Source organism: Nansenia antarctica (assembly GCF_963989245.1).
Source record: "Nansenia antarctica genome assembly, chromosome: 2".
In the NCBI taxonomy this organism is placed as follows: Eukaryota; Metazoa; Chordata; class Actinopteri; order Argentiniformes; family Microstomatidae; genus Nansenia; species Nansenia antarctica.
This window is the reverse complement of record NC_137675.1, coordinates 80,849,804-80,874,842: the sequence shown is the minus strand read 5'-3', so window position 1 is coordinate 80,874,842 and position 25,039 is coordinate 80,849,804. Positions and strand designations below refer to the sequence as shown.

Below are 25,039 nucleotides of genomic sequence, written 5' to 3'. Positions count from 1 at the left end.
TGCCAACAGATCTGTTGAGGATGCTGTCAATCTAGCCCTCCATCACACACTACTTCATCTGGAATCACCCAACACCTACGCCCGCATCCTATTCATTGACTTTAGCTCAGCCTTCAATACAATAGACCCGGTCAATCTTTTCAACAAACTGGTGGACATGAACATTGACCCCTGCATCTGCCACTGGATACGGAGCTTCCTGTGGAAAAGACGACAGTGGGTCAAGATGAACAGCCTTTCATCTCGACCCCTGACCCTCAGCACAGGCGCCCCCCAGGGATGCGTCCTCTCACCCTGGCTCTTCTCCCTCTACACCAACCACCTGATATCTCTCCACAGCTCAGTCACCTTTATGAAATATGCGGATGACACTACCATAATCGGACTCATAACAAACAATAATGAAGACCATTACCGCGAGCAGATAGCCCAAGCAGTCACTTGGTGCCTCAACAACAACCTCCAGCTCAACTCATCAAAAACACAAGAAATCATCGTAGACTTCAGGCACAGCCCCCCCCCCAAAAAAACCATCAACATCCTTGGAGAACCCATAACCATAACGGACTCCTTCAAATTCCTTGGCACTCACATCAGCAACTCCCTCAAATGGAACACCAACACAGACTTCATCACCAAAAAAGCCCACCAACGACTATTCTTTCTCAGACAGCTCAAAAAATTCAAAGTAAAACAAAAACTCCTCCTTCAGTTCTACACCGCCATCATTGAGAGCATACTCACCTCATCCATCACAGTTTGGTACGGCAGCTCGGACAGTAAATCACGGAAAAAACTACAGCGAATAGTAAGAAAATCATCTAAGATCATCGGCACCCCTCTTCCATCAGTTGAATCACTATATCTCAAACGCACCACAAATAGAGCACATAAAATTATCTCTGACCCCTCCCACCCTGCTCACCACCTGTTTCAACTGTTGCCCTCTGGACGGCGCTACCGATCCCTGGCCACCAAAACATCCCGCTTCAAAAACAGTTTTTTCCCCTCTGCCATAAGGACTCTCAACACCTGACTCACTGCACTGTATAAATTGTAAATTGTAAATATGTTCTGTCTTGTCTTGTGGTTATGTGTGTTCATGTCATGTACAATGTGTGTATGTTTTTTGACACTGTTTATGAGCTGTACCGAAAACAAATTCCACCGACCTAGGTCGTGTGGTCATTAAACTATTCTATTCTTATTCTATTCTTGGATATGACAAAAAATAAACCACTGCTTTTCTAACACTTTAACGTTAAAGACATTACTTTAGGAGAGAGAGAGGAGAGGAGAGGAGAGGAGAGGGAGAGGAGAGGGAGAGGAGAGGAGAGGGAGAGGAGAGGAGAGGAGAGGAGGGGAAAGGAGAAAGAGGAGGAAGAGAGAAAGACCCTGGGTTCGAACCTACTCAGTCACAGGAATAATTATATTAATATAACGCTGAAACACACACACACACACACACACACACGGCATGTGAGCATGGAGCAGTGAAGCGTACACACAACGGGGGGTTCCGTAGTGACACAGTCGTTTTTGACACCGTCCCCCATCTCCCCACTCCCATCATGCATCATCCCATCCTCCGATTTCTACCTCCACCAGCCTCCCCCTGGTGTCACAGCCAAAACAACTCTCAATGTGACTGTACGATGCACCACCCGAAACCCCCCCCCTCCTCCACCGCCCAGACCCCCCAGGTGGTAGACAGATATAACGGCAGCTAGCTCTAATAGAGGACATAGGTGTGCTCATCACATTAGGGGGGGGCGTGGGAGGGGAGACAGAGGAAGAGGGGCTGTAACGTCGTTAGCGCAGACTGGGGAGGAGGCGCGGGACGCAGTTAAGCGAATATATGCGAGTATGGACCTTGTAATGCCATCAAAAGATTATTGCGAGCGGCACCGTAATCATAATTCCATTCAGGCTTTCTTTCCTCTTTCTATTTAAATTCCCTCGTATCACACTGGCTCTGCTCTGGTGCCCTGTCTGCGTAGGAGGAGGGAGGCTGCTGCTCTCTCTCTCCCTCTCTTTCCCTCTCTCTCTCTCTCTCTCTCTCTCTCTCTCTCTCTCTCTCTCTCCCTCTCTCTCTATCTATCTATCTGGCCCTTGGAGGAGCCTCCGCAAGGGCGCGCACGCGCGCGCGTGTGTGTGTGTGAGAGAGAGAGAGAGAGAGAGAGAGAGAGAGAGTGTCTCTATGTGTGAGTGTGTGTGTGTGTGTGTGTGTGTGTGCTTGTGTGCATACGTGCGTGTGTGTGTGTGTGTCTGTGTGTGTGTGTGTGTGTGTGTGTGTGCATATGTTTTTGAGTGTGTGCGTGTGTGTGCGTGTGTGAATATGTGTGTGTGTGTGTGTGTGTGTGTGTGTGTGTGTGTGTGTGTGTGTGTGTGTGTGTGTTAGATCTGTGATCAGAATCTTGGTGACCTAGTTTACCAGGACTGCAGCATCCAGAGATGTGTTACTGCAACAATCTACAAGTAAGACATGTGGCTGCTCCTGACTGTCTCCCTCTCTCTCTCTATCTCTCTCCCCCTCTGTCTCCCTCTCTCTCTCTCTCTCTCTCCCTGACTCTCCCTCTCCCTCTGTCTCCCTCTCAGTCTCTCTCTCCCTGTCTCCCTCTCTCTCTCTCTCTCCCTCTGTCTCCCTCTTCCTCTCTCTCTCTCTCCCCCTCTCTTCCCCTCTGTCTCCCTCTCTCCCTGACTCTCCCTCTGTCTCTGTCTCCCTCTCTCTCCCTCTGTCTCCCTCTCTCTCTCTCTCCCTCTGTCTCCCTCTCCCTCCTCTCTCTCTCACCCTCTCCCTCCCTCTCTCTCTCTCCCTGACTCTCCCTCTCTCACTCTCTCTCTCTTTTCCCCTGACTCCCCCTCTGTCTCCCTCTACCTCTCTCTCCCTGACTCTCCTTCTGTCTCCCTCCCCCCCTCTGTCTCCCTCTCCCCCCCTCTGTCTCCCTCTCTCCCCCCTCTGTCTCCCTCTCTCTCTCTCTCTCTCTCTCCCTCTCTCCCTCTGTATCTCCCTCTCTCTCTCCCCCTGACTCTACCTCTCTCTCTCCCTCTGTCTCCCCCCTCTCTCTCTTCCTGACTCTCCTTCTGTCTCCCTCTCCCTCCCTCTTGCTCTCACTCTCTCTTTTCCACTCCCCCCCCCTCTCTATCTCCCCCCCCTCTCTCTCCCCCTCTCTCTCCCAAATTACTCAAATAACCTTCTCATGCTACAAGAGGTCATGTTAAAATCTATATACAAGTTATTTTCTCTCTGTTTTACAAATAAAAATAACATTTGTTTTATTGATTAAATGCCCCCAAACTAAATGAATCCGACTGTGCAAGTAACTCCCCTCTCCTCTGTGTGCAAGTTTGACTAAGTAGCTTTTATAACTGGCCAATATACAATTAAGAATACCGCCATGTTAGCTAACCCCCATAGGGGAACGGAAGGGAGGGTAGAGGGAGAGGAGAGGAGGAGAAGGGAGGGGAGAGGGAGAGGAGATGAGAGGAAAGGGGAGGAGAGAAGACGAGAGCAGAGGAGAGGAGAGGAGAGGAGAGGAGAGGAGAGGAGAGGAGAGGAGAGGAGAGAGGAGAGGAAAAGACAGGAAAGGGGAGGAGAAGAGAGGAGAGGAAAGGACAAGACAGAAAAGGGGAGGAGATGGGATAGGAGGCGAGGAGAGGAGGGAAGGGGAGGAGAGGAGAGAGGAGGGAAGGGGAGGAGAGGAAGAAATGTCTTACAGACAGTGTCCCTGCAGTCTGAAAAAGGCCACCCCTCCTGAGTCCACAGACACACACACACACACACACACACCACAGAGTCCTCTCATTGGTAGAGCAGCAGGAGACAGAACATAAAGGTCAGGGAGCATTCTAGAACCTTCGACAAACACTTCCACCGCTAATTCAACCTTCCACACACACTGTCACTGTTAGGAGAGGAGAGGAGAGGAGAGGAGAGGAGAGGAGAGGAGAGGAGAGGAGAGGAGAGGAGAGCAGAGCAGAGGAGAGGAGAGCAGAGGGGGGGAGAGGGGGGGAGAGGAGAGGGGACAGGTCCTACAGTCAGACAAACAAGCTGACAGACAGACAGACAGACAGGCAGGCAGACTGACAAGATGACAGGACTGTGATCAAATTTTCATAAGGCTTGCAGAACAGGGAACCTGAAGCATCCACTGCAGAGAGAAACAGAGAGATGGAGGGGGGGAGAGGGAGAGGGAGAAAGAGGGTGGGGGTAGAGAGAGATAGAGGTTGGGGGGGGGGGGGGAGAAGGTACAAGAGACTGAGTGCCTGTGTGCGTGTGTGAGTGTTTGCATGTGTGTGTGTGTGTGTGTGTGTGTGTGTGTGAGAGAGAAAAAAACGGTGACAGAGAGAGAGAGACAGCACCTGCCTCCGCAACGTTACAGCCCAACATCCAACCTGACAGCAACCCATTATCACGACACCCCGGCACGCATAACATGACACGACAAACCTTCACGGATACAACTGTTACGGTTGGGGTCGCCATTTCCTTGGCCTCCCTCTGGCGGCCCCTGGTGGCTCTGGGACATTCCTACACTCCCTGCTCCTCTCGGCTCTTGTTATGGGCTTAATAAAGCTTTATGCTGATTATGGGGACAGAGTGTGGCAGCCCCCCCACCCTCTGGAACTCTCTCCCTGCGGCGATCCGCAACATCCCCGCCCTGGACGCCTTTAAGACGGCCCTCAAATCCCACCTGTTTGCCAAGGCCCTCGGCCAACTAGTTCTGTTGTTGTTTTTGTTTGCCTGCCTGTTTGTTTGACTGTTTTTGTTACTTTCTTTTTTCTTGTCTCTCTGTAAAGCAACCTTGGATCCCCTGAAAGGCACTATATAAAAAGTTATTATTATTATTATTATTATTATGCGTGTCACCTGTTTATGTTTGGCACCTGTCTATTTATGTCTTCACTTCCCAGTACTCCCTGGGGGGTATTCCATCAACGTCGCGAAAGGAAAATCCAGGCTTATTAAGTCTTGCAAGATTTACCTAAATAAACCTGGATTGTCCTTTAGCGACGTTGATGGAATACACCCCTGATGGGTGATCTCCCTGCCAGTTCTATGGAAGTGTGTGTCCCTGCTTTGTTATTGTCAGTAGGCTAGCTGCTCCAGCCGTGGGTTCTGGGTAGACCTTGGTACCGGAGTGGAGAGGTATCTGGCCTGTTGGTCAGGGGGGTATTCCATCAACGTTGCTAAAGGAAAATCCAGGCTTATTTTGATAAATCTCTTCAAAACGTATCAAAAATAAGCCTGGGTTTTCCTTTGAGCTGGAATCCCCACCTGGTCTACTGAATTCACACCGGTTTGGAGCAGCACTCTCCCTGTGGGGGGTTCTGTGTTTGGTGTAGCACAGGAAGATATGTTTCTTCCTGTGGCTTTCTGTTATAAATGTCGGTTCTAGTGAAGAGTCCTTAGCTGTGCCAAACGCTGCCTGCTGTCGCCTTTCTGTTCTGCACCGCACCTGGGTCCCCAGCACACACCCCCTCGTCACGTATAACATGTGGTCCCAGGACACTGATATAACATGTCACGTGTTCCTAGAACACTGATATGACATCATGTGAACATGTGACAGTATTCCAGCAACGTCGCTAAAGGAAAACCCAAGCTTATTTGTGTTTGTGTTTGTATTAAGTCTCGCAAGAAAGTAAGTAGCCTTGACAACCGATGGTCCTCGAGCCTAACGGCCCATAGGGCAGGAGCCCGTCTCCTGTTTCCGTAGCGTGAGCCGGCTTGATGTACTTAAGACAAGTACCGGTACACCCCCTGGACATGACGCTGGTATGTCTCGTAGGCAGGGTCTCATCATCATCTTATCAAAATAAGTCTGGATTTTCCTTTAGTGACGTTGATGGAATACCGCCCCCCCCCCCCCCCCCCCCCGGGAACACTTGACATGTCATGTCATGTGACGTCATCTCCCGCAGACCAACAGGAGGAGATGCTCGCTAGGTGAAGTACGTACGTACCTGGAACGAAGCTTCCCTGGACTGCGTCTTTGTACGCCCACCATCCGTCATGAATCTTGGGTGCTATCGGCTGGCCTGCGGGGAGAGGAGGATCAACCACTACCATGACTCACTTAAGTTAGCACACACATCTTCGCTAGCTAGTACCTACTACAAGCTGTATATTTTTTTTTCTTTTTGTCTACTATTCAACGGTCATTTTATTTTTGCTGTTGTTGTTTGTGTTCTGAGCTGCTGTAACACCTGAATTTCCCCTCGGGGATCAATAAAGTACCTATCTATCTATCTATCTACTTTATCTATCTATCTATCTATCTATCTATCTATCTACTTTATCTATCTATCTATCTATCTATCTATCTATCTATCTATCTATCCATCTACTTTATCTATATCTATCTATCTACTTTATCTATCTATCTACTCTTTCTACTTTATCTATCTATCTACTCTTTCTACTTTAACTATCTATCTATCTATCTACTCTTTCTACTTTAACTATCTATCTATCTATCTATCTACTCTTTCTACTTTATCTATCTATCTATCTATCTATCTATCTATCTATCCATCTACTTTATCTATATCTATCTATCTACTTTATCTATCTATCTACTCTTTCTACTTTAACTATCTATCTATCTATCTACTCTTTCTACTTTATCTATCTATCTATCTATCTATCTATCTATCTATCTATCTATCTATCTATCTATCTATCTATCTATCTATCTATCTATCTATCTATCTATCTATCTATCTATCTATCTATCTATCTATCTATCTATCTATCTATCTATCTATCTATCTATCTATCTATCTATCTATCTATCTATCTATCTATCTATCTATCTATCTATCTATCTATCTATCTATCTATCTATCTATCTATCTATCTATCTATCTATCTATCTATCTATCTATCTATCTATCTATCTATCTATCTATCTATCTATCTATCTATCTATCTATCTATCTATCTATCTATCTATCTATCTATCTATCTATCTATCTATCTATCTATCTATCTATCTATCTATCTATCTATCTATCTATCTATCTATCTATCTATCTATCTATCTATCTATCTATCTATCTATCTATCTATCTATCTATCTATCTATCTATCTATCTATCTATCTATCTATCTATCTATCTATCTATCTATCTATCTATCTATCTATCTATCTATCTATCTATCTATCTATCTATCTATCTATCTATCTATCTATCTATCTATCTATCTATCTATCTATCTATCTATCTATAAACCAACCACAGTTTAGGAGATAACTTAATCTTGGGAGCTACAACATGTTGACGGAAAGGAATCACTTCAATTACTACACAGTAGCCTACTGTATAAACCAAATACAATTGAAGAAGAAATTCATTGGGGAATTTAAAGATAAAGACAGTTTTAAGATGTAACCTCGGTGTAAACAATATGTATTTCTCATAGAAAGTGAATAACTAGAGAGAGCAGACACAACATACCCTTGTGTTTATATGATGTATGGTAAACTGCTCGTATATTATACCACAAAAGGAGCATGTGAGCTAATGATATTGATTGTTATTGATATTGATAATGTTGTTTTATAATCTCGGCATTACACATTTGACAGACGGATGCGAACACATTTTGGTCAAATTAAGATGTTACCGTGTACCAAAGGGGGGGGGGGGGATACATTCCTAATCCTTAACACAAATATGCTCTGACTCAGACTGACGTTAATGGCTAGGTGATCAATGGTTTACAGTAAATCGTCATGATTTGCTTTCTGACCTTTATTAAACTCTATTTTGTTTCGCTGCCACCTTGCAATAACTATGAGGTTATTTCGATCGTCTTTTTTCCAGTAGCCTATTGATGATGATGATGATGATGACGATTATAATAATAATGATTAGACTAATAAAATTAATATTATATGATGATAACTATTATTATTGTAATGATGATGAGGAGGACTATAACGATGATGATTGTTATAACCCTACTACAAGAGATCAATGGGACACTGTTTACTTATGGTTCCCTGTCATAATCAGGCTACCGTTAACGTTTCCGTTCGTCGCACACCGAAGCCCCGAGCCGAAGCGCATCAACAACCGCATCGCGTGCTGCTTACCTGATGATGTGGAGATGAAATATGCTTGAAAAATCAGAAAAATCTCCCAAACGACATGCATTCTTCGTTCACTCCGAGTCCATTTCGTAAAAGCTTAGGAAAGGTACACTTAAAGTTCTCGTCGCCGCCAAACTTTGATCTGGCATCTTCCAGTCGCGAATCCCCGTCCGAGTTCGTGAGCTTAGAATGATAAGGTTCTATCTCCGTTTAGGGCAGTTCAGAGATATTGAGCGTCAAAGTTTTTACATTCCATTATGTTTTGTGACATGGAACCTTTGTATTTTATGAAGTACTAACTCAAAACATTTCAACATCTTAAAAATAACACCACACAGGCATTAATAAACACCTAATGGATCAGATTATGTAAAAAACTCAATTTTGACAAAAACGGAGATAGAACCTTATAATTCTAACGTCACGAGTTGTCACATCTCCCGTTCCTTGCGCGCTTCGCCAACATATAGACGCGCCGCGCGTCAGAACCGCGACCCCCCGCCTCAACTGTGTTTTTTAATAATAGAATCCATGTTGTTATACGCCCTCCTCGTCAGCCGTTCTATCAATACAGCCCACGGCACCGCTCTCTCTGCCTCTTCTCTATACACGACCTACGGCGAACCAGGCAACTCCGCTCACTTGCTTAACTCGTGACAACATGCTCCGAACGGTCCCAAGTTGCCTCTGCGCCGCGCTGCGCACCGCAGACAAAGAACGCGCAGCGTTGTAAAAGTGGTCAGGCGAATCAGATAGGCTACCCTTAAACTCTATCTGTATGGAGGACCAAGTCTGTCAAAATTAACAATAACTATATAGATACATAAATGAATGTATGAACAAATAAATGAATGAATACACACAGTATAACGAAATACATTTCTATATTTATTTATTCTTTTCCACATTCATTCTTTCTTTTCCACATTCATTCTTTCTTTTCCACATTCATTCTTTCTTTTCCACATTGTTTTCCACATTCATTCTTTCTTTTCCACATTGTTTTCCACATTGTTTTCCACATTCATTCTTTCTTTTCCACATTGTTTTCCACATTCATTCTTTCTTTTCCACATTCATTCTTTCATTCTTTCCCCGATTATCAGATCTGTATGCAAATATTTATTGTTAATTTTGACAGACTTGGTCCTCCATATATCTGTAGTTTTCAAACAGCCGTTATCACATTGTAATAATGAATTCTAACACAATCAAGTAGTAGAAGGTCCTATGGTTTTGTCAACTTGAATTTATTCGACATATTATACCCACAGTAAAAACAAGAAACCCTCCAATTTAATAATTGCCACTAGACTTCAACACAAGCACATCTTTTGCAAACCTAATACACAACATTGGTAGATTGTGTCGAGATACACTAGAAGGCGTGTGAATCATGGATAATGTGAGCATGTAGAGCCCTCTGGTGGTGGTAGTTGGCTACTGCACCGTGGTCTGGTTTGGAGTTGGCCTGCAAGCCGTTGTGCAGCGGTTCCTCAGCTAAGGCATCTTGGGCATCTTGGATTGCCTATTAGGACAGAAAAAGAGAATGATAGAAAATAATAGAATAGAATGGAATGGTATATAATATAATAGAATAGAATAGAATAGAATAGAATAGAATAGAATAGAATAGACTAGACTAGAATAGAATAGAATAGAATAGTGTGGTACAGAATAGAATAGAATATAACATGATAGCATAGAACTCTATTCTCCAATCCGAAGATAGGAAACAGTCACCATAGAAATGTGCCACCATTCCGTGCTGGCTCATACATAAACACCATATCACCTCTTGTGTCGCCTACGCTGGACAGCCTTCTCAATCTCCCTGAGGATCTTCTGTTTGTTGTTCTTCAGGTTGAGGCGAGCCTTCTGGAGAAGGTGGTCAGTCTTATTTGTGCTGTAGGGCATCTGAAACGTGGCGTACTCTTCCCTCTCCTTCCTGATCTCCTCTTCATCTAGACAGGACAACAAAGAGCAGGGGCTGGTTAAAAACTAAACTTAGTTAAGACTGGCCAAGGGGCTTAGAGCGGGGTTATTTTAGCTGTACGTAGTACCTCAGTCGGGGTTAAAGGTCTCATATTATGAAAAACTAACTTTGATTTCAGTGCCTGTGCTGTACATTTGGGTCTCTGATAACCTGTGTTGAACATTTCCCCCCTCCGTGCATTCCTACATTCGAAGGGAAACTGATTGTTTCCATTTAAATGGTTTTGGGTTCCTTGTTTTGGGGGGAACACTGGGATATTTGGAGGTTTTTTAACCTGGGATTAAAAACAGGAACCGTGTGTTTTTTTCACAGCAAGAACAACAGGTGCGGCTTGAACTAGGGAGCTCTTGTCTCGCATGGAGGTGACCCAATCGTCTACCATTAAACCATGGGGATCATGGTTCAAGGGCAAGATTTAGGCTCAGACAGTAAATGGTAAATGGACTGCATTTATATAGCGCCTTATTCCAAAGCGCTTTACAATGGCCTCTCATTCACAGCCCACAACTCTGGCTCCCCGCTGGTGGAATGAGCTCCCCACGGCTGTCAGAACGGCAGAGTCACTACCCATCTTCCGTCGTAGACTGAAGACCCACCTCTTCAGGTTACATCTTAACTGCTCCTCCTGAGACATCTTCTGCCCCTCAGCACTACGTCTCCTAAAGATGTCCGCTTTCCCCTCTACTGTGTCCCTAAGAACTTCTATCGCCCCCTTTGTACTGCTTCTCTGTTCCTCCAGTATAATAATAATAAAAATAAAAATACGTTTTAGAAGAAGGTGGTAGAAGAAGGTTTCTCCTTCTATCAGTGGCCCCGGGCCTGAGCTAGATTACTCTTCCTGCCAAGAATGGTGGACTGATGATTCACATGCTTAGCACTCAAATGTATTGATTGTAAGTCGCTTTGGAATAAGGCGTCTGCTAAATGCCAAAAATGTAAATGTAAATGTAATTCACCCATTCACACACACATTCACACACCAATGGCGGCAAGCTAACATGCAAGGCGCCGGGAACAATTTGGGGTTCCGTGTCTAGCCCAAGGACACGTCGGCACGTGGCCAGCCGGGGATCGAGCCGCCGAACCACGACCGTGCGATCATTAGACGCCGGCTCTACCTCCTGAGCCACAGCCGCCCCGACAGGGCTAGAGAAACACACCTTTGCAGTTCTGCAGGTTGAAGAGGGGCATGTACATGACGGTGGGGTCGCTGGGCTGGCCCTCGAACACGTAGCAGTCCTGCGGGTGCTCCTTCTCTTCCGCCACGCTGTCGTTAACGGGGGGGAAAGGCTTCTTCATCTTGTGTGAATAGTCCCTGCCCTTCAGCAGAGACTGGGGGGGGGGGGGGGGGGGGGGGCGGAGGTTGGTTATCTTATTTAGTCGTCCTTTATTTAAGAGAAGTCACGTCGAGATTCTCATCTTTATTTTCAAAGCCCTGGCCAAGAAGGCAGCATTATACACAAACGTTACACGGACAGTCGGACACACATGGATTAATAATAATAATAATAATAATAATAATAATACATTGGACTTATATAGCGCTTTTCTAGACAGTCAAAGACGCTTCACAAACTGAAAAGATCGAGTAGTAATAATAAAAAGAAACAAAAGATAAATAAAAGAAAGTATAGGGTCTAATACATTTTTAGATTACTAATCTAAATCTAAGTGTCTTTGTAGGACAATCTACTCTGTATACTGCAATTTGGGCGGAGAAGCGGCAAACAAGCAACGGCAGCGTCCTCTCTCAACCAGCATATTTATCTTATTTATTTTAGGATTAGTATCAGTATTCACCTCTAAGAAGGAAGAAGAGGAAGAAGAGGAAGAAGGGGGAAGAATTCACCTCAAAGATGTCCCCGGCGCTGGAGTCGAGAGAGATGATGAGGTCCACGTCTCTCTTGGGGCCCAGGACCGGTGGGTAGGGGGCGTTGATCATCAGGCCTCCGTCTATCAGGAAGAGGTGCTGATGGGACTGCAGACTGGCGGGGACAGCAGGATCTACCAGGTGACAACATACATCACAACACCAGGAAACCGATAACCAAAACATATCTGACTGGTGGGACTGGCGACTGGAGGGGACAGCAGGATCTACCAGGTGACTAGATACTGTACATCATAACACCAGGAAACTGATAACCAAAACATATCTGTCTGGAACATGTTCAGTAGTGGTTGGACTGAAGACTGGGGTGGGGGGGAGGGGGAGGGGGTCAGCAGGATCTACCAGGCAACAAGATATATCACAACATCAGAGAACTATGATATTATAATGGGAAAACACAGCTATGTAGATGTTGTTTGTACTTATAAGGACAGAACAGAGTTACAACTCTTTACTATCCATTTCTCAAGCGAGAAATCTGCCGTTTTGAGGTTCAGGGAGGCAAGAACAAGGTGTAGGGTAGATGTTCATCTTTATATGAAATATTTGTGGAAGGTATGTAGATGTGGTCACGCCTGGTCACCTTGATATTTATGGAGGAAGTTGTTGGTTGTTCCCCAATCCCATTTCACAATCATCGGGAGAAGAAACGTGATTACCCAGGATACTGGAAAACAGTAACACAAACAATGTGTTACATTGCATTCAATGTAATAGAACATGCTTACAAGGGGAGGTTGTAATGGCAAAATATGTACAGTATATGTAAGTTAATTAAACAAATACATAGTTTTTCAACATGTAATACTGCCTGTTAACGTGCCTTGATGAATCTAATGTTACTGATGATTAATATGCAGTTGGTGAGTCAACCATGTAACTCCTAGATATGAAGTATTAACCATGTGTGCTGACTAGAGCACCTGGTGACCGGTAAGTCGCCCCTTGCTCTACTCGGAAGGGGCTACCTTCTGTCCAGGGAAGTTATCACCTTGCCCCAGCCTCAATGTTACCCTGCAGCCTTGCCCTACGGACCATTTCCCTGGTGTATGATTTCCTCACCTTAACACTAGAACAGCCTTTTTTGCCTACTAAAAGAGCCGCCTCGTTACAATGCTCAAGCTGCTATTTACCCACAACGACCACTAGTTGGCCGCTTGTAAATTAGCCTGCTTCCTACACAGCAAAATAGCTTTATATTAGCTTATCCTGAGGTGATTTTGAAAATGTAAGGATACTGGGTGGTAGAACGCACATATCTAGGAAAAGTCATGAAAGGAGGTTCCTGAAATTTGATCGAGTGCAAAGATAAAACATTTTTCTTTACTCACAGGGGTCAAATGACCCCTCATGGATGCTCTAGTAAGAAGACAACTTGTGTTTGTCTCTCGGGGGATGGCATAGTGTGCCATTGTATTTACAAGCCTGTCCGTAGTAATGCTACAAACACATGTTGCTACTGTATGTGGATGACCCTGAGAGGATGAAAGTGGCAAGAAAGTGGAGAAAGCACACAATGTCCTCAATGTCCTCCCCAAGTTCCAACTGTTCCCAAGAGATAAGAGTGTGCAGTTCCTGGCAAAGGAAGGCTGCCACCATAGATACTGCGAAAACCCTGCCCTGGAGAGGGGGGGGGGGTTTGGAAAGGTATAAAATTGTGTTCCAACTGTATTCTGGGCCCTCTGTTTGCTGTACGCAGAGAACTATGCATGCAATAATTTTTTAAAGACTTAAAAGAACAAGTATTGTGTACGTGCATCTTTGCCGAAGTCTCACCAAGGACCAACTTGTCTGAACTTGTCTGAGGTAGAAACCGGAGAAAAGAGGGAGAAACAATCTATCTCCACCAGCCTCCCCTGGAGTGTTACATTACGATGTGATAGCATCGTTACTTACTGTAGGTTTTGAAGGGGCCGTCACTCAATGTCTCACACCACGTCTCTAAAGACTTTGTGAGATTCAAACCCCAACTTTCAAACTTCTGTTTATGTTCTTCCGGGCTTATGTCCTTCAATGTCTCTGGGTCGAGCTCCTTCATCTTGTCTGCACAGTAGACAAAGATAATACAGATACATTATTGTTACCGTATCACCATTCCTCATTCCATTTCATGCTTTACAATGAGCCCGTCTTCCGATTTCTACCTCCACCAGACTCCCCTGTACTCAGTACTCGAGTTGTAAAAGAAAATCAGGGGTGGTGGATTTGATCATATGGGGACAATTTTAGCATCCCCACAGCATCAGTGACTTCAGTGTCAGTGACTTCAGTGTCAATGACTTGGTAAAAATGTCATTGCATGTGTGCGTGCCCCCTTGCCCACAGTATTTTACTCAACATGCGCAAAACTAAATGATGAAATAGCAGTAATATAATATAATACCACGTTCATTGATAAAATGACATAAGGGATGGAAAGGGGGGATGGCAGTTTTAGAAGGGGGATGATTTTGACAGTTTTTATTTCAGGGGGCGATGCCATCCCCCCTCATCCCCCCTCAACTGGAGTGCTGCCTGTACTGTACACAGTGTGAGGCATACCTTCTATAATGTTCTCCAGAGCAGCGATGGACAGGGGGTCCTGACCGCTGTGTTTCAGCAGGTCCACGACGGTCCTGAGGATCTGATAGGCCCGAAGGTAGAGACCCATGGTGCTGCTGGTGGCCAGCTCCCCGTCCCTCATCCAGTCTGGCAGCACCATGTCTCCCAGGACCTGTCACATTTATTATAACAATAATAATAACACTAATAATAACAACAACAACAATAATAATAATAATAATAATAATAACAACAACAATAATAACACTAATAATAATAATAATAATACATTAGACTTATATAGCGCTTTTCTAGACACTTAAAGACGCTTTACAAACTGAAAAGATCGAGTAGTAATAATAAAAAGAAACAAAAGGTAAATAGAAAGAAAGTATAGGGGCCTAATTGAGGTAGTGCTGAGGACACATGGGAAGGGGAGGGGGAGAGGGTTAACTGGTGAAGGCGAGCTTGATTGAATGGGAAAAGTGTGTCCAAACTATTGACTGGCAAGTAAGTGAATCTATCCACCAGACATAGCAGGAAAAGAGTAACATTATGCTCAGGCCAGGGGCCATAGTCAGTCGAAGAGACGGGTCTTCAGGCTGTGGCGGAAGACAGAGAGTGATTCTGCAGTCCTGACAGCGTTGAGAAGCTCCTACCTGTTCATCTGCTAGAGCACAGCCCATGATCCCTGGAAGACAACAACACAGTTAAAGACCATAGTGCATATCTGAGTGTACTGTAACCTCACAGGACCGAAAAAGCCTGTAATAACAACTACTCAAACCTGGCCTGAGCAGGAGTGAGTTTACTGAGTAAAGTATTTGTTTCTGCGAATCACTCGGCTGCGAGGCGTATAGAGCTCCGAATCAGAAATGTGTGAAGTCCAACCACTGGGGGAGGAAGTGATTGATACGGAGTAAAGCCTAATGGTTATGCGCCGTCCCTTTTCAACGCTCTTAATGAAGGGCAAATTTGACGTGTTCCTCCACCAGACCTTTTGCGTATTTGCAGGGCCGGTCCTAGGCATAGGCGAACTAGGCAGTCGCCTAGGGCGCCAAATGCCTGGGGGGGCGCCAAATGCCTGGGGGGCGCCAAATGCCAAAATACATTTCAATAATTTTGTCTCTATGAATTTCATGTCTCTAGGAAAATATGTCTCAGCCTACTGTCTATTTTTGTCTTGAAACCATTGTTGTCCATATTGTTACTGTTGAATGTGTGGGTGGTGATGAGGCAGTACTGGTGGCTTAATGTGATGGTGGTGGGGGTGGCACCCCTAAAAAAAAATGTTTTGGGGGGGACGTCAAATCATACTCTCGCCTAGGGCACCTAAATGCCTAGGACCAGCCCTGCGTATTTGGGCGCTAGTGTCTGGGAACAAAACTGATCTGAATGAAACTAAACTAGGTTACACCGAAGACAATACCAGATACCAAAAACCTACGGTAGGCCTACAGTATATAATGTATGTGTAATTGTGTGTATTTATTTACATAATGACATTGAGCTAGTGTACTGGATTACATTAACATGGATAAAAGAGAACCCTCAGGAAAAGTTACTGTAAGATGGCTCTGGTAAAGTGGTTGCGTTGTAACCGTGACAACGGCAATATCAACAAGCCGTACGGAGGCAAGCAAAGCAAAGCTTGTAGTGGAATCTCTATGGCAGTAAATAATACATGATTATTTTTGATGCTGGTGCCTCCTGCTAGCTTGTTGTGTGTGATAGGATTTTGATTTGATATTCGAGACATGTCATAATGTACTGGTACAAAACAAGAGCCACAACCGCCGGTGAGAATATCTCCCTGTTGTGTTTCACGTCCGTACCTTGTAGTTTGACCATGTCCATCTCTTGTCTGTCCTCCACCATCACCCCGCCCTCGAACCTGCTTCCCAGACTGGACGTCTCGATGAAGAGCCCCAACTCGGGGAAACCGCACTCGTGGGGGGTCAACTCAAACCATGTCGCTAGGGGAGAGGAGAAGCAGGGGGACATAAGCAACAATGTAAAGTAATCGAGTTGACGCGTTGTTTGTTATTATTATTATTATTATTATTGTATATGACATGTGAGTTATTTTAATCATTTTATTCAACCAGTATTCAAAACCAGGATATTACATGTTACGGGTTTCATGTGCCACGGCACATAAATTGAACACTCATTTACACCAGGGGAGGCTGGTAGAGTTAGAAATCAACGGGCAGGCTAACTGTAATGCATGGAACGGGATGAGGAATGGTATCAAACACACGTGTGGACTGAGGAATGGTATCAAACACGTGTGTTTGACGCCGTTCCATATTTTCGTTCCATGCATTACAATGAGCCTTCCGATTTCTACCTCCACCAGCCTCCCCTGCAGTACTGTGTACCTTCAGTGGGTCCGTGTACGTAGTGCTGTTTGTCGATTACGCTGTAGACGGGGTAGGGGTTGGTGGCTTCTCTGTGGGCCTCGTGTGAAAGACTACGCTTGTCAATCTGGTCAATGAAATAGAAGAGAGAAACAAACACTTAACGTGGTCTGGGGTGGTCCAGTGGTCTGGGGTGGTCCAGCGGTCTGGGGTGGTCCAATGGTTTGGGGTGGTCCAGTGGTCTAACAACACTGGCCCACTCCATTTTTTTCTTTTTTTTCTTAATTCTTTAACAAAAAAAACCCAACCCAAACACTTCACACTGTGAGCCAAACATCCTCTAACACAACTGTTCGATAAAACGAACACTACAATGTACAGAAGCTACTCCACACTGGTACATTACTCCACACCTCCTTCATACTATCTCCTGCTGTCAGTCAGACAGTGGTTATAATGTGTTATACAACAGTTAGTTCCGACCAAGTAATTTGATTGGACAAAAGGCATTCCATGAGTGCTGATATACAGTATAACAGCACTGGGACTTTTAACTATATGTATCACTCCGCCTCACAGATGTTCTACTAAATGACCGTTAATTAGACTACATGTTTGTGTTCATGTTACTAGGCAACAGTCCATTTGAAGTTCAGTTGCGGAACAATTTTTTGTTTATTTTTATGATTAAATAAACAAACAAATCATAATCTGTTGTCGCTTATTACTGTTAACTAATACATTGCGCTGTAGAACTGTTGTATAAAAGCAATATCACACGAGAGGGAGTGTGTTATACTGAATATCAGCACGGCTGTGATTCGGTCGTAGGTACGAGGCAGCAGGCCTGATATTATACTGATATTCAGTATAACAGCACGACCTCGAGTGTGATATTGCTTAATTATAACATGCCACATTCGTATCAATATATCGACTGATGTCAATATTATATCGAATTCCACATTATTGCTTGGTGCCAACCACTAGTTATGACCTGTTATCAGCCTCTATGAACCCTAATAATAATATAATACATGCCATTTAGCTGGCCCTTTTATCCAAAGCGACTTACACTACACTGACTAGATTTTTCCGTACACACGGTCCCAGCAGGAATCAAACCCACAACCTTAGCGTTGTCAGCGCCACGCTCTACCAACTGAGCCACAGAGGACCACCCTTCCCCACGTGGTTTTGATTTGTGCCCGTTGTTGTCCTTTAAGTATTTTCCACTTATGTCGTTACGCTTGTGTTATTGTGTTATTACGTATACTATATTGTGATCTTATTCCCTTTATTGAGATTTTAATCCATGCACAGCACTTTGGTCAGTCTGCGCAAGTTGTTTTACATTAAATGTGCTTTATAAATAAAGATGACTTGACTGGACTGGACTTCCTCACCTCCTTCATGTAGCCCGCTGCAGTGAGGATGCCCCAGATGTCGGTCATGGAGAAGTCGTCCTCCTGGGCGCGGCCTCTCAGCCAGCCCAGAGCCTCCTCAAACTGCACACTGGGCCCCTGCACCGTGTCCAACACCCCGGCTAGGGACCAGGGGGCCTCCCGGTACATCGATGCCATGGTCCTGGATAGGGGAGGAGGAAGGGAGGGGGGGGGGGTATGTGTGTGTGTGTGTGTGTGTGTGTGTGTGGGAGTGTGTATGTGTGCGTGTGTGTGCGTGTGTGTCATGTTGGTGTGTGTGTGTGTGTGTGTGTGTCATGTTGGTGTGCGTGCGTGTGTGTGTGTGTGTGTGTGTGTCATATTTGTGTGCGTGCGCGTGTGTGTGTTTGTATGTGTGTGTGTCATGTTGGTGTGCGTGCGCATGTGTGTGTGTTTGTATGTGTGTGTGTGTGTGTGTGTGTGTGTGTGTGTGCGTGTGTGTGTAATGATAACAGAAAGACAATCTTCCTTAAAAATATGCAACGTTTGCAGTGATAATGCATACACACCTGCATCAATCCATGACCAACATTTTACCGTAGAACCTGGATTCTGTACCTTCTCTCCACAAACCTACATCACCTCTAGTTATTGTTTCCTAATTCTTATATACACTATATATATATAATAACTTTTATTTGTATACCACTTTTCCTGCAAACGTTGTATATATATGTTACGGTACATGTGGGAATACGGTACATGTGGGAAAACTAGGGTTAGGGTTAGGTGCTACGTCGACTTGGTACATGCTGGCATGTCTAACCCCAACCCTAATCCTAACCCTAACCCTAACCGTAGCACCCTAGCACCTAACCCTAACCCTAGTTTTCCCACATGTACCGTATTCCCACATGTACCGTAACATATATATATATATACAGATATACTGCATGCAGCTAGAAATCGGAGGAGGGCCTCATTGTGATGCATGGAACGGAACTTATGCATCACAATGAGCCCGTCCTCTGATTTCGACCTCCGCCAGCCATCGGCCTCCCCAGGTATGCAGTCAGTGAGGCGGTTACCAGGTGGACCCGGACACCCCCAGCATGTAGAGCATGGTGTCCAGTAGGCTGTCCTGCTCCATCTGCTGCAGAGAGCCCAGGAGGCCCACGGCAGCCCTCTGACCCCCTCCTGACCCCAGCAGGGCTATGTGGGGAATGTCCTCCTGGAGGGGGGGGGGGGAGGGGGAGAGAGGAGGGAGAGAGAGAGAAGGGTGTGGAAGGGGGGGGGGGGGGGGAAGAGGCGGAGAGAGGAGGGAGGGGGGGAGGGGGGAGAGGCGGAGAGCGGAGAGAGGAGAGAGGAGGCAGTGGGAGAGAGAGAGAGAGAGAGAAGGGGGTGGAAGAGGGGGGGGAGGAAAGAGGCGGAGAGAGGAGGGAGAGAGAGAGAAGGGTGTGGAAGGGGAGGGGGAGGAAAGAGGCGGAGAGAGGAGGGAGGGGGGGAGGGGGGAGAGGCGGAGAGCGGAGAGAGGAGGCAGTGGGAGAGAGAGAGAGAGAGAGAGAGAGAGAGAGAGAAGGGGGTGGAAGGGGGGGGGGGAGGAAAGAGGCGGAGAGAGGAGGGAGGGGGGGAGGGGGGAGGGGGGGAGGGGGGAGAGCGGAGAGAGGAGGCAGTGGGAGAGAGAGAGAGAGAGAGAGAGAGAGAGAGAGAGAGAGAGAGAGAGAAGGGGGTGGAAGGGGGGGGGGAGGAAAGAGGCGGAGAGAGGAGGGAGGGGGGAGGGGGGAGGGGGGGAGGGGGGAGAGGCGGAGAGCGGAGAGAGGAGGCAGTGGGAGAGAGAGAGAGAGAGAGAGAGAGAGAGAGAGAGAGAGAGAGAGAGAAGGGGGTGGAAGGGGGGGGGGAGGAAAGAGGCGGAGAGAGGAGGGAGGGGGGAGGGGGGAGGGGGGGAGGGGGGAGAGGCGGAGAGCGGAGAGAGGAGGCAGTGGGAGAGAGAGAGAGAGAGAGAGAGAGAGAGAGAGAGAGAGAGAGAGAGAAGGGGGTGGAAGAGGGGGGGGAGAGGCGGAGAGAGGAGGGAGTGAGAGAGAGAGAGAGAGAAGGGGGTGGAAGAAGGGGAGGGGAGAGAGGCGGAGAGAGGAGGGAGGGGGGAGGGGGGAGGGGGGGAGAGGCGGAGAGCGGAGAGAGGAGGCAGTGAGAGAGAGAGAGAGAGAGAGAGAGAGAGAGAGAGAGAAGGGGGTGGAAGAGGGGGGGAGAGGCGGAGAGAGGAGGGAGTGAGAGAGAGAGAGAGAGAGAGAGAGAGAGAGAGAGAGAGAGAGAGAGAGAGAGAGAGAGAGAGAGAGAGAGAGAGAGAAGGGGTGGAAGAGGGGTGGGGGATTAAGATGCTTATTTGCCACTCCGGTTATACAAGTACAATATCGTGTGAGATACTTTCGCTAGGGGGGCTCCATTGAGGGTACATAGAGAGAAAGAGAGAGAGAAAGAGAGAGAGAGAGAGAGAGAAAGAGGGAGAGTTACACACAAGGAGAGAGATTGAGAGACACCTGCTGGACAAGGTCATGCAGGTCGACAGACTACACACGTCTCACTATGAATCCATTGTCCTATGATGCTGCTCATGTTTCATGTACGTACCGGTTCACAGCTGATGCCGAGTTTCCTCAGAGCTTCCAGAACCTTCTGTTTCCTCATCAGGACGTACCTCTCCTCCCCCTCGCACAGAGAGTGGGACCTCCGCACCGTCCTCTGCAATGAACAAACAACAATAACAACAACAACAACATCAACAACAACATCAACAACAACCAACAACGGTATCAACATTCTGTGATCAAGGTCGAAAGTAAACAAACACACAGAACAAAACAATTGCACAGTCTATACCGGGGGGGGGGGGGGGGGGAGGCTGGCAGAGGTAGAAATCGGAGGACGGGCTCGTTGTAATGCATGGAACTGAATGAGGAATGCTATCAAACACATGTGAGCTCCCGTCCTCCGGGTTTCTACCTCCACCAGCCTCGACTGGAAGTGCCAAAGGTCCCACTACTAACCCCTCCTAACACAATGACAACTAGACTCACCTTTGGTGCATCTGTAAGAGGTGTCGTCATGTTGATCAACGACTCTTCGAGATCGGGATTAGCCTCTAAACACAATACATTCACACGAACGAACAGGAGGAGAAGGATTAACGGAATGGAAATATTCCTAACATTCTGACGAGGGCGTAGGATCTTGGCATAACTTGTGATGGAGGAGGTTGGAATCTTCAGAGTCTGCATGACGAGTATTCTGTAGGTAAACGGCCTTTGCAGACGTATCAAAAGGACGTCGATTTCCCTCCCAAATGATCCTCAAGTGTCGACCAGGCAGAATTACGCGACGCAAGAGACTTGGCACAACGCTCCACAACACAACAGCGAAGCAGAGTGAAGTATGGTAGAATATGAAGAGAGAGAGAGAGAGAGAGAGATAGAGAGAGAGAGGGGGGGTGGGAGAGGGGGGTGGGAGGGGGATCATCTTGTTCTACATACATGAGCCAAGGACCATCTGGAAACTCTCAACTCCCCCAGACTACCAACAATCCCTTGTTACCTTCACATGGACATTAGGGCCTTTACACATTGCAGAGCTGAACTGTACTGTGCCGGTTTGGATGTTTACTACATACAACAGGACCGACCTAAACTATAGTGAGTGACCATCATTTGCCCACAAAGTTTCTTAGGGAACTTTCTTTTCTAGTTTGCAATATTAATAATAGCTGCAATATTTCTCTCACTATTGCTCACTGTTGCAGACATTTCAAATTAGAGAATAATCCAGAACTTTGTTTAAAAAATAGATAATAGATAGTTAATAATACATGTTTTCAGCTAACGCTTTTATCTGAAAGTGCATACATACAGTTGAAGTCGGAAGTTTACATACATTTTAGCCAATACATTTAAACTCTGTTTTTCACAATTCCTGACATTTAACCCAAGTCAACATTCCCTGTCAAGGTCAGTCAGGAACTGTACTTTATTTTAAGAATGTGAAATGTCAGAATAATAGTAGAGAGAATGATTTATTTCAGCTTTTATTTCTTTCATCACATTCCCAGTGGGGTAGAAGTTTACATACCCTTAGTTAGTCGTTAGCCTTCCACAAGCTTCCCACAATAAGTTGGTGGACTATTGGCCCATTCCTCCTGACAGAAGTGGAACACGCTTTTGTAGTTCTGCCCACAAATGTTCCATAGGATTGAGGTCAGGGCTTTGTGATGATGACCACACTTGTAAAGTGCTTTGGAATAATGCGCTATATAAGTGCAGTCCATTTAACTCTCCAATATTTGGACTTTGTTGTCCTTAAGTCGTTTTGCCACAGCTTTGGAAGTATGAATGAATGAATGAATGGACTTTATTGTCATTGCTACAGTACAGGTACCAAACAACGAAATTTAGGAGGGGTGGCTCCCCTGGTGTTAGGAAAAAAAAAAAAAAAAAAAAAAAAAATCACAAGAAGAATAACGAGGAATAAATAAAGGCTATGTACACAATCCACTGTACTATACTGTACAGATAGTCAACTAGGGTTGTCATATTGCACAATAGTATTTTTTCACGTTATTTAAAGTGTCACAGTTTGCAGGCTTGAAATGTACATGTTTGTGCCTCAGCACTACACCTGATTTTTTCAGTCCAGCAGCTGCCATACACTCCGTCCAGACTGTCCAGGGCCCAGAACGTAGGTCTTTGCTGTGTTCAGGGCCTGGACGGCCCTGTGGTAGAAGCAGTTCTTCAGTCTGTTTGTCTTAGCGGCCAGGGTCCTGAACCTCCTTTTTGCTTGGGGTCATTGTCCATTTGAAAGATCCATTTGCGACCAAGCTTTAACTTCCTGGCTGATGTTGCTTCAATATATCCACATAATTTTCCTTCCTCATGATGCCATCTATTTTGTGAAGCGCACCAGTCCCTCCTGTAGCAAAGCACCCCCACAACATGAGGCTGCCACCCAGGGCCGGCCCAAGGCATAAACAGGCTAAGCGGTCGCTCAGGGCCACAACCACTAGAGGGGGCCACACTTTAAAACACTTTTTTGGGGGGGGGAGGACTGATGTTGGATGGTCCATTGAGTCCATCTTAATGCAAGGATAATAGTTAATGTCATTTTGGAATCAATGTCTTTGTTTTTATAGGGTCTCTGATTTGCATAGTTACATTACTATTAACCAACATTACATTAACTATTATCCTTGCATTAAGATGAACTCAATTCAACTGAGTGATTTGTTGATGACATTTTTGTCACTCTTTTTAGCAAATTCTATGCACTTGAAGTATTTCTGCGTAAAAAAACGTTGTCATTATGGGGTATTTATTTTATGCCCCCCCTTGTCAATTAAACACCCAGCTATCGAAAACACTCGTCAATCGAAAACTCCAACCCCCCGACAACACGTGTGTGTGTGTGTGTGTGTGTGTGTGTGTGTGTGTGTGTGTGTGTGTGTGTGTGTGTGTGTGTGGGGGGGGGGGGGCACATTAAAAATCTCGCTTAGGGCCACAAAAGTCCTAGGGCTGGCCCTGATTGTAACTAATGTTGCAACTAACTTTGCAGGCATATTTCAATAGCATGCTGAAAAAGGAAATTCGAATATTGCCTGATTTTTAAATCGTATATTGTTCTTTAATAATAATAGTAATAATAATAACAATAATAAATAAACATTTGGTATGCCGCTGCATGTTGTAGAGTAACATTGATATCAAAGTGGTCGATATGTCATGTGTGCAAACCTGGTGGAGGGGACACTGGACGTGTCTGTCCCAGGATTACACAATGATAGGCTACTTCTAACATAACCTTCAATAATAAACAATATATACAAACAAATCAGTGCCGTTATCACATACCGGCCTATGTTTGGACATAGTGTTCTGTTAACTTTTGTCCAATTTGTACCAATTGAAACGTATTTGACTCCTTAATATAGACTTTACAAGGCCAACTTTGCTGTTTGTTTTAATTGTCCAAGTAAAAGCCTATGGGCTACTTTCTGAAGGCATGCAGTTGGTTTGAAAACGTCCCTGGTTGGGATCTGTATAATTAACCGTTTTTAAAAAAAAAGTCTAGGACTGCTCATATTACATACTGCTCAAAGGACTGCTATTGTGTAAAATATGCAATCAATAGTCGTTGGTGGCGTTCAGTCCGTCAATATATATATATATCATCAATCGTCGTTTTCAATCGAGTCGTTTTGGATAAGCTTCCAACCTTTCAACGAGGGCTTATTTATTAGACCTGCCTGTCTTTTTATGAACGCTATATTGAGATGAGAAAAAACGATGTATTTTTGCAGATATATATATTATCGTATATATTTATTTTGACACTACTATAATGAGTAGACTACTAGATAGTCAATGTTGGGCTTATTAAGATGATAACCACCTGCGGTTTAACGGAGATCACTATCCCCATCATGTCACAGAGCCACGCAGGAGTGAGCGATTGTCCAAAGTTTATATGCAGCTTACCTAAAAGTTCAGCACAATCCATTTCACCATCTTGATAACGTCAACATTAGCCTACATCTTGCGTAGGTAAAGCGTGTGTGCTTATACATTGATCTAATAATCTGCGTTGATCTGCGTGGCTTGTATTTCTCAGTAGCTAGTCTATTGTGGCGCTTTTCCACTACGATGCAGACCTGGTGCCGACCTGGTGCTGACCTAGGTCTGCCCGCTTCGGTTCCCTTTTCCATTCGTCGGTCCGGGTCGCTTCAG

At 45.4% G+C, this 25,039-nt stretch overlaps 2 protein-coding genes across 2 annotated transcripts in view; both read right to left on the bottom strand.

Moving 5' to 3' along the window:
• Nucleotides 1–8,166, bottom strand: part of LOC308176075 (carbonic anhydrase-related protein 10-like) — a gene marked incomplete at both ends in the record, with an annotated part of 44,659 nt that extends 36,493 nt beyond the window's left edge. Inside the window, 2 exons of the mRNA XM_080550676.1 lie at nucleotides 5,968–6,042; nucleotides 8,106–8,166. Coding sequence (XP_080406802.1) covers nucleotides 5,968–6,042; nucleotides 8,106–8,166 — 136 coding nt within the window. The remainder of the gene's footprint in view (nucleotides 1–5,967; nucleotides 6,043–8,105) is intronic.
• A 1,727-nt stretch (nucleotides 8,167–9,893) lies between these two features.
• Nucleotides 9,894–21,376, bottom strand: LOC308150720 (cytosolic phospholipase A2 gamma-like; the record flags this gene model as incomplete). The annotated part of the gene is made up of 12 exons (XM_080523521.1): nucleotides 9,894–10,066; nucleotides 11,259–11,430; nucleotides 11,948–12,102; nucleotides 13,886–14,032; nucleotides 14,531–14,702; nucleotides 15,190–15,221; nucleotides 16,366–16,506; nucleotides 16,915–17,020; nucleotides 18,300–18,480; nucleotides 19,364–19,506; nucleotides 20,901–21,011; nucleotides 21,347–21,376. The coding sequence occupies 12 exons, from the start codon at nucleotides 21,374–21,376 to the stop codon at nucleotides 9,894–9,896; spliced, it is 1,563 nt and encodes a 520-aa protein (XP_080379647.1).
• Between the last annotated feature and the right edge of the window lie 3,663 nt (nucleotides 21,377–25,039).